The sequence below is a fragment of the Poeciliopsis prolifica genome, unplaced genomic scaffold, assembly GCF_027474105.1.
Source record: "Poeciliopsis prolifica strain line A6 unplaced genomic scaffold, Auburn_PproV2 SCAFFOLD036, whole genome shotgun sequence".
Lineage (NCBI taxonomy): Eukaryota > Metazoa > Chordata > Actinopteri > Cyprinodontiformes > Poeciliidae > Poeciliopsis > Poeciliopsis prolifica.
The window spans coordinates 3,543,744-3,557,888 of NW_026562411.1; the positions used below are offsets into that span (position 1 = coordinate 3,543,744).

General features: G+C 38.4%; 1 protein-coding gene across 1 annotated transcript in view; it reads left to right on the forward strand.

The window, feature by feature from the left end:
• LOC129374535 (protein mono-ADP-ribosyltransferase PARP4-like) overlaps positions 1-14,145 on the forward strand; it is a 37,378-nt gene that overhangs the window by 10,073 nt on the left and 13,160 nt on the right. The window contains 22 exon segments of the mRNA XM_055053005.1: positions 68-199; positions 1,161-1,259; positions 1,377-1,560; positions 1,659-1,800; positions 2,217-2,365; positions 2,442-2,573; positions 3,485-3,571; positions 3,641-3,805; positions 6,728-6,768; positions 6,922-7,003; positions 7,133-7,270; positions 7,377-7,566; positions 8,152-8,222; positions 9,185-9,372; positions 9,455-9,554; positions 10,560-10,727; positions 11,304-11,384; positions 11,465-11,545; positions 11,618-11,712; positions 11,780-11,885; positions 12,389-12,412; positions 12,663-12,695. Of these exon segments, the coding sequence (XP_054908980.1) occupies positions 68-199; positions 1,161-1,259; positions 1,377-1,560; positions 1,659-1,800; positions 2,217-2,365; positions 2,442-2,573; positions 3,485-3,571; positions 3,641-3,805; positions 6,728-6,768; positions 6,922-7,003; positions 7,133-7,270; positions 7,377-7,566; positions 8,152-8,222; positions 9,185-9,372; positions 9,455-9,554; positions 10,560-10,727; positions 11,304-11,384; positions 11,465-11,545; positions 11,618-11,712; positions 11,780-11,885; positions 12,389-12,412; positions 12,663-12,695 (2,488 nt within the window).

Sequence of the window (14,145 nt, forward strand, 5' to 3'; positions counted from 1 at the left end):
AAAAAACTACAGATAATCATCACAATCCTTTCTGGAAACAAAATAACAAACATCTCTGTGTTTTCAGCCCGGTGCAGATCCAGCATATCATTCGCGTCAGCAGGATGGTTGAGCTTCAAAGGTTTCAGAGCAAGATTGGGAACGTTAAGCCCCTCCTCCATGCATCCAGCCCCAGAAACTTTGTAGGAATCTTATCCAGGTAAGTCCCAGCAGAATCCTGAATCGGAGAAGACAGTTTACAACTGATAGATACTGAAAAACTCAAGATTTTTAAATGACGCAAAAGGGAAGAGTTATGTGACCTACATTTATCGTGATAAATTTCTTACACGGTAAGAATTTAGAGGTGTCATTGTCATGATAAATTCTAGTTAATGTTTTTTTAAAAAAAATTCCATATTATCAGGATTGTTAGTTTTACTATTTCTTTCACTGGTTGTTAAACAAAGGCCTCAATAAATTTGAAAATATGACTAAATGGAGTTGCAGTTTTTATCTTAGTGATATAAATCACACTTCTCTATGTGACTGGTGTACTAATGTTTATGATTAGTACAGTAGGGTTTGTGCAACTAACTTTTTCATTAGTGGTGTCCACCACTGTTAGAAAAGAATCATATAATCATTGGAAGCTTTTCAGAGAGTTTTCAGGACTTTGTCTCTCCTTTTCTCAGGTGCATCACTCTTGTCAAAAAATTTTTAACACCTCTAGGAGCTAACGAATAGGTTAGCAAAGCTGGGCAATATGACTTAAAAATAGTATTTTGTTCAAGCCAAATCAATTTTAATCTTTTTATTTTTTACATTTATTTTACTCACTCTTTTTCTTACAAAGAAATTACAAGTGAATGTGAATTAACCTGAATTAACGGTCAAAATAAGCAGAAGCTGTAAAGCACATTTGTCGAAAAAAATGGGAATCCTTGTATGGGATAAAATCACTGAACTATAGAATCCAGATTTTCCACAAATTAAATTTTAAAAAACAGATCATTTGTTTTATTGCCCAAGATAAAATCTCAGATTCCTGGATCAGTCAATTCATCCTCTCACATAGAAAAAATTCTAGATTAAAATTGAATCTTGAGTCTGATTGCTGCATATCTTATCATGTTTTGTTTCATTTCAACACAAGTTTGTTTCTATATCCGGATCCTCAGAGGTCTGCTGCTTCCCCGTGCTGTAGTGGAGCAACATGGGATTACGAGAACGGACTACGGGAAGCTTGGCAGCGGGCTTTACTTCGGTGATGCTGTGAGGTTGGTTTGAATAAATGTTCAGTGGTCTTGTATGTTTATTGGTGTGAAAACAACGTTAGAACAGTTTTGGATGTTCTGGTTGGCCTGCTGCACTCTAGGCTCTCTCTGTTTTCTCAGCACCAGTCTGAAGTACGCCCACCCCAGTGAAACAGACGGATCGCGCCTCCTGCTGGTGTGTGATGTGGCTCTGGGGGTTTGTAAGGACCTTAATAAAGAAGCCAAATCTCTGACCGAGGCTCCTGAAGGCTACCACAGCGTTCATGCAATCCGACGTGCCATCAACCCAAAATCTGATTTTGAGGTGGGAACAGAAGAACTGCATATCCATCACATGTTCAGCATGTTAAAGCTCTGCTGCACCTTGAGGAAACTGATTGCTGTTTTCTGTCTGCGCTGCAGGATGACGAGTATGTGGTTTACTCTCTTGACCAAGTGAAGATGAAGTATGTAGTTCAGTTCAAAAAGGAAGGAGACGAGAAGAAGAACTTCAATCCGGACATCAACCTGACTGGAGAACCCATTGAGCCTGGCGAGAACCCCGGTGAGCTGTCGCCACGATGACAGCACACAGCTCTTCTTCCTGGATATGATTGCATCTCTCTGGAGAATAGCACTCTGTTGCTAGGAACCTGAAAAAAGTCATTTTTTCTTTATCTTTTTTACACGTGTAATTCTTGACTTAAATCCAACAAGTTCAGATGAGTTACAGTTCTTAAAAATAAAGTTACCTGATTCAGGTGAATGTCACAGTAACCATATGTGTTAGTGTGTTTTTGCTTTGGGTTCATAGCAAACATTGACCTGTGATAATTAGTCATCCATTCAGATTCTGGAAAAAATAAAATTAAACATTCTGAACATGAAATTCAGTATTTTTGATGTCTTAAACCAGTTTTTATTTTTGTGTTGTTTCTGCTTTCAAACACATTCCCATCTAACAAGCCACTCTGTCTGCAGATCTCCCTTCAGATGATGTGGAAGAAGATCTAGAAAATGTGAAGAACCCTCTGGACGACGTTAAAGCTGGACTGTTGGACAGTTCAGGCCAGAAGCTCCCCCTGCAGGCTGTCCATGTAAAGTGCAAACTGATGGATCTTCTGTCCCAGGTTGGAAAGAGAAGCCCCTGGATCACCTTGGTGACACATTAATCCTGGTTCTGATTCAAGCTTTTTCCTCCGTCAGGTCATCATCTTCCAAAAATACACCAATCAGAGCTCAGTGCCCATCGAGGCGAAGTACGTCTTCCCACTGGACGACTCAGCTGCCGTGTGCGGATTTGAAGCTTTCATCAATGGGAAACACCTGGTGGGAGAGGTAATCTGAAGCGAAATACTTAGATAGATATTCTACAAAGCAAAATGCAACTTTATTAGAACTGGACAGCACTGACACAGTTCAACCCACCATGTCTGTATTTTATTTTTATTTTCAGAATCCAAAACAACAGGGAATAATTCAACCCTTTAAAAACAAGTCAAATAAAACATGTACAAACAAAAACCTAGAAAAAGGAAAAGTCAGAACATAATACAGCTACTTCATCATGCTGCGAATGGAGGGCTAAAAGGGACAAAATTAAATAAATAACTACGTCATTGACTTATTAATTACATGTACCAAATAAATATTTTACTAGTTTATTTAGAAGACAATTAGCTTATTAAATAATAAATAAATAATTCATGGTTCCTGTTTCATGTCTATCAAAATTTAGCAAATTATCATCTTGACGACATGGTAGATAATCTCATTTGTTTTATCATTTTAGGTAATAAAATTTTTATTTTCTTATTTAACACAGGAATTCAATTATTTGTTTGTTTGCATTTTTTTAAATTATAGTGCAAAAAGTGGTGAAATAAAAATTCTGCAGAATGTGTTTTCATTCTGCAGAAAGTTTCTACTGAGAGTTTTCACTCTACCCTTATTCTGAAAATTATTATTTTCAGAATTATTTATTATTTTAGTAATTGATTACTAAAATAATCATTACTTGCAGCAGTGATTGAAACCCACTCCACAAAAAACTTTTTTTTTTAATGAAATAATGAGAAGAACCACCAATGTGTGGCTAAAGTCCATGATCTGTACAAAATATGAACTTTTGGTTGGGACTCTTGATGGGATCATTGCCTCAATAATTGCATCAATGCTTGGTATAGTGGAGTTTCAATGGAAGCCAGGTTCTTTGTAATATGACTGTTCTGCTGTGCTTCTGTTCTCAGGTGAAGGAGAAGGAGGCGGCTCGTGAGGAGTATAGGGAGGCGATAAAGAAAGGCCACGGCGCATATCTCATGGACCAGAGCGCACCTGTATGTCCAGGAACATCCTGAAGGTTTCAGGAAAGTATTCCAGCATTTCTAATTTGTTCCTCTCTGCAGGATGTGTTCACCATCAGCGTGGGCAACCTGCCGCCTGGCGCCACTGTCCTCATTAAGGTGACCTTTGTGTCAGAGATGGTGGTCCAAAACAGGAGCATCCTATTCTCCCTGCCAGGCAGCGTGGCTCCATGGCAGAAGAGCTCTGCCCTCAATGAGAAAACACAGGTAGGGGAGGAGCCTGTACTGAGAGGCTAGGCTTATATTTACCCCTCAAACTCACTTGGAGTTTGAGGGGTTTAATTTTTATTTATGCAGTTAGAATGGTGCTCCTCAAACTTTTTCAGGCTACGGACCACTTAACCCATTTAACAGTTACATACCACCTAACCTAAAATAGCCCCATAATATCAACATCTTCATACATACAACCAGAAATGAAAACATTCATCTCTTAAATCTTGTTTTGTTGTCTTCTTTGGTGCTGCTCTGGCCACAACAAAACCATGAATAAGTTGGTTTGGGGTGTGTTTAGATATCTGCAGATTTTCAGGGTTTCCGCGCCACAGTAAAGGGTAATAAATTAAATGAGCTCAAATTAAGGCCAGTAAAAGGTAGTAAGAAGTAACTAAAAGTAGTAAAAAGTAGTACATTTTTCATCATCCCTTCAAAATATGTTTAATTTTCCATTTACCCTCACTTATTGTTTTAAGTTCGTTTTACTAAAATCTGTTTTATGAATTATAACTACTGTACTGGTAGGAACTGAACTGTCACTGACTGACTCCAAGCTGCTGTGCGCATGCGTAGTTTTGGAACCGCCTAACGTGTTGAGACTAGCTAATCATTTTGCACTTCGCCATAGGAAGATATAAGTTTTCACAACGTTAGCTCAATGATTTGAGAGTCAAAGACTGGGAATGACCGAAAGGCATTTTGTAAAGTATGCAGGAAAACATCCAAATTTGACCTGGAACGATGTGGTATGTCATATTTAATTTATTTAGTTTTTTTTTTGCTTGTTTTTTTTTTCTTTTGGGCATGAAAGTTCCAATGAGTAAACATTATATTTTCTGTTTGTGACTCGGCACTGAGCTAGCTGCTAACAACTTTACCACTCTGAGGACAACCAGGCTAGGCCATAAAAATAATATATCTTACCTTATACCTTATTTTCTAAGTAAGTGTCCAATAAAATATCTGAAAATACTCCAAACTGTGGCATTGCTTGTTTTCACACTGCCTGTTTTTAGCTGTACAGTCATGGCCAAAAGTTTTGAGAATGATTCAAATGTTAATATTTCCAAAGTCTACTGCTTCAGTTTTTATAATGGCAATTTGCATACACTCCAGAATGTTATAAAGAGTGATCAGCATAAAAGCAATTAATTGCAAAGTCAATATTTGCCTAGAAAATGAACTTTATCCCCCAAAACACATTTCAACTTCATTGCAGTCCTGCCTTAAAAGGACCAGCTAACATCGTTTCAGTGATTGCTCCATTAACACAGGTGTGGGTGGTGATGAGGACAGGGCTGGAGATTAATCTGTCATGATTAAGTAAGAATGACACCACTGGACACTTTAAAAAGAGGCTGGTGCTTGGCATCATTGTTTCTCTTCTGTGAACCATGGTTATCTCTAAAGAAACACATGCAGTCATCATTGCACTGCACAAAAATGGCCCAACAGGAAAGAGAATCGCAGCTAGTCAACAATCTATCGCATCATCAAGAACTTCAAGGAGAGAGGTTCCATTGTTGCCAAAAAGGCTCCAGGGCGCCCAAGAAAGACCAGCAAGCGCCAGGACTGTCTCTTAAAAGTGTTTCAGCTGCGGGATCGGTCTGCCAGCAGTGCAGAGCTTGCTCAGGAATGGCAGTAGGCAGGTGTGAGTGCATCTGCATGCACTGTGAGGCGGAGACTCTCGGAGCAAGGCCTGGTCTCAAGGAGGGCAGTAAAGGAGCCACTTTTCTCCAGGAAAAACATCAGAGACAGACTGATATTCTGCAAAAGGTACAGGGAGTGGACTGCTGAGGACTGAAGTAAAGTCATTTTCTCTGATGAATCCCCTTTCCGATTGTTTGGGACATCTGGAAAACGGTTTGTTCGGAGAAGACGAGGTGAGCGCTACCACCAGTCTTGTCTCATGCCAACTGTAAAGTATCCTGAAACCATTCATGTGTGGGGTTGCTTATCAGCCAAGGGAGTCGGCTCTCTCACTGTCTTACCTAAAAACACAGCCATGAATAAAGAATGGTACCAGAATGTCCTCCGAGAGCAACTTCTCCCAACCATCCAAGACCAGTTTGGTGATGAACAATGCCTTTTCCAGCATGATGGAACACCTTGCCATAAAGCAAAGCTGATATCTAACTGGCTCAGGGAACAAAACAGAGATTTTGGGTCCATGGCCTGGAAACTCCCCTGATCTTAATCCCATTGAAAACTTGTGGTCAATCATCAAGAGACGGGTGGACAAACGAAAACCTAGGAATTCTGACAAAATGCAAGCATTGATTGTGCAACAATGGACTGCTATTGTTGCACAATCAATTGAGAGAAGTTGATTGAGAGCATGTCAGGGAGAATTGCAGAGGTCCTGAAGAAGAGGGGTCAACACTGTAAATATTGACTTGCTGCATTAACTCATTCTAACTGTCAATTAAAGCTTTTGTTACTCATAATATGATTGCAATTGTATTTCTGTATGTGATGACATCTGACATACACACATGACAACCAGAGGGCAGCAGATTATGTGAAAATATAATATTTGTGTCATTCTCAATACTTTTGGCCATGACTGTCGATTGTTGACCCACTTTTCTCCTCTTTTTTCGGTAAGCTATTTAAAATTAACTCCCATGTGGCCAACTACCTTTGAAACACGAAAATAACGTATATCTTTTTCTATTAGAACGGTTGGAACAACTGTACAGGACACAGACTTTAGACATTTTGATGCTGGGATCAACAGAAATAAATGGACTGTATTTACTTCCTGCCCTCCATGTGCATTGGGTGACGTCGGTGCTACGTCATCTGAAACCCAGCAATTACAATCTTTTCATTTGGTCAATTTAGGAATTGTATATTAAAACCTTGATATTGTTAATAGAAGAATGTTTTATGTGCTCTCGAACACTACAGGGCTCTTTGAAGAAGGTTTGTGTGGCCAATGAAGCAGCAAGGTGAGAATGATTGAAATAAAATTTTTAACTCATGAAGTCACTGATATGTGCAGCAATTCATTAGTTTTCTTGTTGGTGCTTTTGGATTTGGATTTTTTAACCTTTAGCATTTGTGTTTGGTTAATTAAATATGTTGTTTCTTCTGTACTTCAGAGAGTTTATGTTGGACATGTCGGTGGAGATGCCCTTTGAGATCTCTCGCCTAATGTGCATCAGCCATGAAGTCAAAATTAAGGTGCTGTTTTCAATTAACACAGTCATATCATATGCATATTGTTACATAATCTGCAATTTAAAGTAAATCTTCATTGTCATCCAGTTTTTATTTTTGTGTAAATAATTTTGCTTGTATTTTGATGTCTAGAGGAAGGACTGTAAGGCGGTGGTCAGTGTTCTGCCAGATCAGGTCATGGGGTCAGATGGTTTCCAGATGTCTATCACTCTCTCTGAGGTTCATCTTCCCAGAATGTGGGTGGAGAAACACCCCGACAAGGAGAGCCAGGTCTGTTTGTCCTTCTCTCTTCCACACCAATCTGTTTTCAGAGAGTCCCAGTACTGAACCCTGAGGCACACCACACTAAGTGAATTAACCGTCTACTCTGCTGCAGGCCTGCATGCTGGTTTTCTACCCAAAGTTTGAGATTGACTCCAACTCTGACGGCAGTGAAGTTGTTCTTTTGCTGGACACATCTGAGTCCATGAAGGGGGAATCGTTCCAGCTGGCCCAGAAAATTGCCTTGCAGGTTTTAACGAATCTGAAGGATGACGTCAAAATCAACATTGTTTTGTTTGGAACAGGTCGGTTGGTATAAAAGCATAGAACTGGTTAGAACAGAACTCTGACTCATTGTTTAATTTTGGGACTGGATATTATTTAAACTATCTATACCAAAATGTGATACAGTTGTATGTTTCCGAGACTTTTCTGTCTGCTGTTTCTAGGAACGCACATTTCACTTCCAGTACATCTTACGTTCATTGAACATGGAGTTTACTTTCCAACAACTTGCATTGTACTTTTCTTGAACTTTCTTGAACGTATCTGGATGGAAATTCATGAAACCTTCAACATACAAAGTGTACTTTCTAAAAGTTTCCTGTAAATTATTTACAAGTTGTAAAAAAGACTGTTTTTTCCTGGAGATACTCCTTTAAGTTACTGAAAATGACTCCATAGGAAAGTACAGACTGATAGATATTCTGAAACATCTTCATTCTCTTCAGTTATTTTCTACATCAGATTTTCCATGTCTTAAGTTAAAACATGTTGCTTAAACTTTTACACTCTATCTATTGAAGTAAATTCTGAAGCATATAAGAGAAACACACCTGATCACCTCCATGCTTTGTTTTCTCTTGACTTGTCTTGTTTTTGGTTTTCAGATTACAAAGAAGCTTTCTTGACGGCACAGAAACTAGACGAAGTTCAAGATGAAGCCAAGAAGTTCATCAAGGTGAGTTCAGACTGAACGAGAGGGGGGAGAAGACATGCAGAAAAGGTAATCGGGCCGGGACTTGAACCCGTGACAGCCGTGTTGAGGAGTGAAGCCTCTGTACATGAGTCAACGCTCCACCCACTGCGTCACTGCTGCACTCAAGTTTAAATTCTTTAACAGTTTTTAATTGAAGAAAATGTTTAAAATTATAAAAATGTGGTGCTTTAATGCTCAAATTTAGCTTATAAGCTAAAATTGAAAACAGATGCTTATATGAATTCCATAAAAATCAAAATCTTGTACATTGTATCAGACTGAACTATTTATATTAATCATAAGAAATCCTTTAATCTCCATGGCAATCATTCAAGAGGTGCAAAATGTGTGAACGGACCTAGCTACGCTTTCAAGGCACAGCTCTTTGCAGTTTCCCAGCTTCTGAGCTTCACTCTCTCTGAGCTTCATTCTCACAGAGCATCCCTCCCTTGTGTCGCCCCCATTTTTAGCTCCTTCAGACTAGTCAGCAGCAATTAGCAAACTGGTGGAACTGCACATCTGCTGAGCTCATTATGTGAGCTACTTCTTAGTGCAACGCTGGTAAAAGCGTTGTGAAAGGGTTAATATAAGAGTGATGTTATGATGACTTCCTGAAGGTGGAGTTTCAGAAAAAAGTTAGTTTAAAGAGACAGAGGCCCAATTTTAAGGTGTCAAATCAGAACATAAAATTTATTTTAAATTATATTCAATATACACATATTTATAAAGTCGTTCATCTTTAATATATTTCTAATTTTTCATAATAATGACTGAAGTGGCTAAATTAAAAATCTGCAAAATGTTCCCCATTCTTTTTATCTGATTAATTTATTAGTCACCAAAGTAACTGATTGAATAATTGGTTACTAAAATAATAATTAGTTGCAGCCCTACTTGGAATTAAAATCTATTTCCAAACTTTATTCTGTTCTGTCTGCTGTTAGAGCTGCTCTTCAGTAGGGGGCAGCACTGAGCTGTGGCGGCCTCTCCGGGCGCTCAGCCTGCTGCCGCCGTCCACCGGCGTGCGAAACCTGCTACTGCTGTCGGATGGCCACATCCAGAACGCGGCGGCCACGCTGCAGCTGGTCAAAGACAACGTCCAGCACAGTCGCCTCTTCACCTGCGGCTTCAGGTGAGGAAGGGCTTCATCCCTCTCTTCCTTTTCATTTTTAGTTCCTCTTCAAAGCAGGTGAAGCGACTGTTTGTCATTTCAGCTCCACAGCCAATCGCCACATGTTGAGAGTCCTGGCTAAGCAAGGGGGCGGAGCTTATGAGTTTTTCGGCGCTAAATTGAAGCACACATGGGCTGAGAAGGTGAGACTTTCTAATTCACATGACAAACTCACATTCCTGCCGAAGCTTTTGAATCTATATCCTTAAAAGTCTTAAATTCATATATGTAAAATTAAGGATTGAAAATGTCTTCTATTCATTTAAAATAAGTTGGTCTTTAACATGTTAATGACAGGTCTTAGATTTTGTCTCGATAAACTATTTAATCAGATTTTCTATGCATTCCCTTCTTCCTCCCCCTCACGGGACTTTTAGTCTGACTCACACATCTACATTGCGTGTGTTTACCACTAGCATAGCTTTGTTTGCCAGCTCACTGCTTAGTTAGGTTTTCGGCTTCTATAATGGGTAAATGCAAATTTATCGCTGTTTGGCTGGACGAAGATACAGGAACAAAATTTCATTTAATTAAATTTCATTCATAAAGTCTTAAATTGGAGGTAGTGAAATCTGCAGAAACCTTGTTTTCTTGGGCCTTTAGGCTCCAGGCAACAAATTACATCAGTGTTTTGAGGTCTTTTGCAATTCTGCAACAATCAGCAGATTCCTGCACGTTTTTTCACACTAATGCATAATTGTGACTTTATTGAAAATGTTCCACAACAGTGACCAAAAATATTGGGTTTGATGCTAAACTCCCCCTATATGTGGCAGTATTTCTTATTTTTAGGACAGTCTTGCCACAAGCTTACTGAGGTCAAATTATAGTTCCTGAGTGATTAATAGTTACATTAACGACATACAAAAGCACAAATTTTCCAAAATTCCTTGTAACTATTTCTAAATTAGCACCATTAGCACCAATATTTTAGCAGTTTACTGAAACTGTTAAACAAACTGAATGTGCACAGAATGTGCCTAAACTCATTAAAGCAGGTGTCAGATGAGTTTGACATCCCTGGTCTAATTCATCCGTAGAATTGTTGACTTGCTTCATTTTACAAGGTGAACATTCATCATGAAGATTAATTTGAGTATTTATCAGTTGAACTGAAGACGTTCTGATACCTGAACACCTGGCTGCAGGTGAAGCGCCAGGTGAAGTGCATGTCGTCTCCCGGCTGCAGCTCCGTCTCTGTGAAGTGGCAGCAGTCCAACCCCAAAGCTCCTCCGGTTCAAGCCCCGAAGCAGCTGAACTCTCTGTTCAACGACTGCCACACGCTGGTTTACGGCTTCGTGCCCCACTGCACTCAGGTATTCAACTGGTTCTTTTTCTCTGCTTTATCTACTGATTATACTTCTGTCTATTTTTATGTGTCTTGACTGTTTGTTGACAGTTGACTGACCTTTAGAAAAGCCTCAAGCAAAGCTGTACTTGTATTACTTACTGTATATTACATGGCCGCTCTGTGTATGTCTTTTTTTAATTATTATTTTTTTAGATTAGCCGATTGATACTTGATTAGCAAACAGTGCTTAAAAGGAGTTTTGTTTTTAAACCAAATTTGAACCAGGTGAAGCTAAAACTGCCACTTAAGGAGCTTAGAAGATATTTGCAGAAAAGTTTTTTCATCTTAAATGTGTTTATTTTATTGTCCAGGTTTAGCTTAGTTACTGCTCTAAATGTGTTCTTTCAGAAAATTGCCTTTTTTACACTCTCAATACTCCAGTTAACAATTAATTGATTAGGAAATTAGTTGACAGTTATTTCAATAATTGATTCATCACGATTAATCAGATTAATCTTTTCAGTGCCAGATGTGAGGGATGGAAAAATTCAGACTTCTTTATTTTTTCCAACTTCAGTCAGATTTGTGGTTTTTCATGCAGGCGACTCTTCTTGGAGATTTGTGTGGTCAGGAGCTTCAGACCATGGTGTCAACAACAGAGCTGCAGAAGACCAGAGGAACAGTGAGGCTCTGTTTATTATCTATATCAACACATTGAAATATGAAAAACTATCAACCTCAGCTATTGATTTGTTGTTTTAGTTTCTTCATAAGCTCACAGCAAGAGCCCTGATCAGAGACTACGAGGATGGAAACCTTGATATCACCGAAGCTGAACACGAGGTCAGCATGGTGTCACCTTTGACCTCAGATCACAGCTAAAATTGGTTGAAACTCCTGTTTTTGTGTTTTCAGGGTAAAAAAGCAGAGTTGAAGTCCTTCATCATCGATCTGAGCAAAGAGTTCTCCATACTGTCTCAGTTCACCAGCTTCGTGGCCATTGAAGAGAGGGGGTTGTTTTTCATCCCATGTTCAGAGTTGTTTTTGAATCAAACCAAAGTAATTTTTCCTGTTTTAGGATTCTAAGAAGGCAGACGATGGCGTCACAGACATCCCAAAGCTGATCGCAGAGGAGGATGTGGACTTCTTGCCATACATCAGCTGGAGTCTTCCTGAGGACAAAGTGAAAATATTTCTGTTACAATTTTTAGGGATTCAATCCTGGCGATGCCACACTGAGACAGGCACATTAATCCACATGCTATGGATTTACTCTGAAATTCAAGATTTCTTGTATGCAATTTATATATCAACTCAATTACACAAAAAGAAATTGTGTAGAAATGGTACAAACAGGCTAATTGTAGGTTAACTACAGGATATTTATGGATGAGGTTTTCTAGGGAATCTTAAAAGGTTAACGAACATAGTACATGTTTAGTACTTAAATCATTTCCACAGCACTACATATGATATCAATGGTATCATTATGACACAGTTTCTCTATGTGGCAATATTAATATTTTTTTTTCAATAAAATTTAAAATTTACAGCTGGAAGAAATGGATTGTAATGTTTGGTATTTCACTTGAATAGTTATTACAATTAAAAAAATGTTAAACAACACAAGTGATTAAATGCTGATCATACCTTTCTAATTAATTTTGCTGCTTGTTTCTTTTACAGACGTCTGAAGAGAGCGATGAAGAAGTACGAATATACACACATAAATCTAGTATTTGTATCATGGTTCATAAGTTACTATAGATCATTATTTTCATTCCCTTAAAGGCGCATTCAGCAAACCAAACAGATGTTTACACTATATCTGTAGTTTACTTGTGACATACTCTCAGAATACCTAATATCTTCGGAGCATCTGGGTTTACCTCAGATTTTGTACATGGAATAAACTATGATAAAAATATTGAAGCTTGAATGCTATGTTTGTCTGTTACAGATTTGTTTTGGGAGTTCTCTGATTACTGAAGAGGTAAGGAGGACAGATTTTCAAATGTTGTGTTTAGACATTTCTTTATAGTTTGTTACCTTAGACCAGGGGTCACCAACCCGGTGCCCGCAGGGACCTTGTCAGTCGCCGCGGAGCCACTTCTAAAAATAGCCATTATCATTAGGGAGCACTACCAAAAAAAAAATTAAATGTTTTTACATTGAAGTAATGACATTTATTTACATTTGTATTTCAAAGGACGGAAATGATAAAAACGTTTAAAATAAGTCGCTTTACGTATAAACTCTTTCCTGCTGTTAAACTTCAGAACTGCGCAGGCGCCTGCAGCTGCACTCTGCGTACCTTGACATTTTCCTTTAAGTAAAGAAAGAAAAGAATAACTTCTGGAATTTTATTATTTAACCCTATTTACTATTAACAAAATTGTGAAGAAAAACTAAATAAATTGTGCCAAACATCTTATTCGTAGCGCACATCTGGGAATCAACCACCGTCCTCTTTCCGTGAACCACATGGGGAGGCTTCGCTTCCACGTCTTTATTATTTAGCATCGTCTGGAAAAAAGTCTGCTGCTCTTGGTTTAGGCTTGTGCTGATTTTTGCGCATTGGAGAAGTGTTTGTGCTCTTGCAGCTCAGGTGCAGTGATAGTTTTGTGTCAGACCTTTATTTTTTTCCACATCTGCTAGTGTCAGCCCTGGTGACCCGTCAGCTGTTCGGTTCGCGAAACCATAAAAAAAGCGAATAAACCGGCAACCCGCCAGAACCGCGCAGACTAAGAAGCTCTCGGGATCTTAGAACAACGGGAGGTTCAAACCCAACTCATTCATTTTTAGCTTACAGAAAAACGCAAAGCCGTGAAATAAATAAAAGCAAACTGATCAATTAGACTGAGGCTTTGTTGTTCCCCACCTCACGCATCAGACTGACAGCTGTGTGTGTATAATATGTTTTGACACAAAATATATTTTATTTTACACAATATTGCTAATAGAACAGATGGTTAGATAATAAAACAATAACTATTCTTTTCTTTTTTATTTAAAGGAAAATTTCAAGGTACTCAGTGCTGTACAGCTGCAGGTGTTACTGCAACAATCCATCAGTTTTCTTTGGTTTATTTAAGTCACTTGTGGCCAGTTTAGAATCACAGAGAAACTCCAAAAAGGAATCAAACTTAAAACTCTGTGAGCTAAAAACTTCTGATCACATAATAGCAATTAACCATATGGTAAATTATTTCTGATAACTATTGTGAGTAGTCCTAACATTAATATGATCAGACAGTATTATCGTGTGTATATATATATATATATATATATATATATATATATATATATATATATATATATATATATATATATACTTATAAAGACTGTATCAAACAAGTAGCCCTTCGTGTTGCTCTGTACCCGTGAAGTAGCTCCCAGTCTCAAAAAGGTTGGTGACCCCTGCCTTAGACCATTATTTCTCA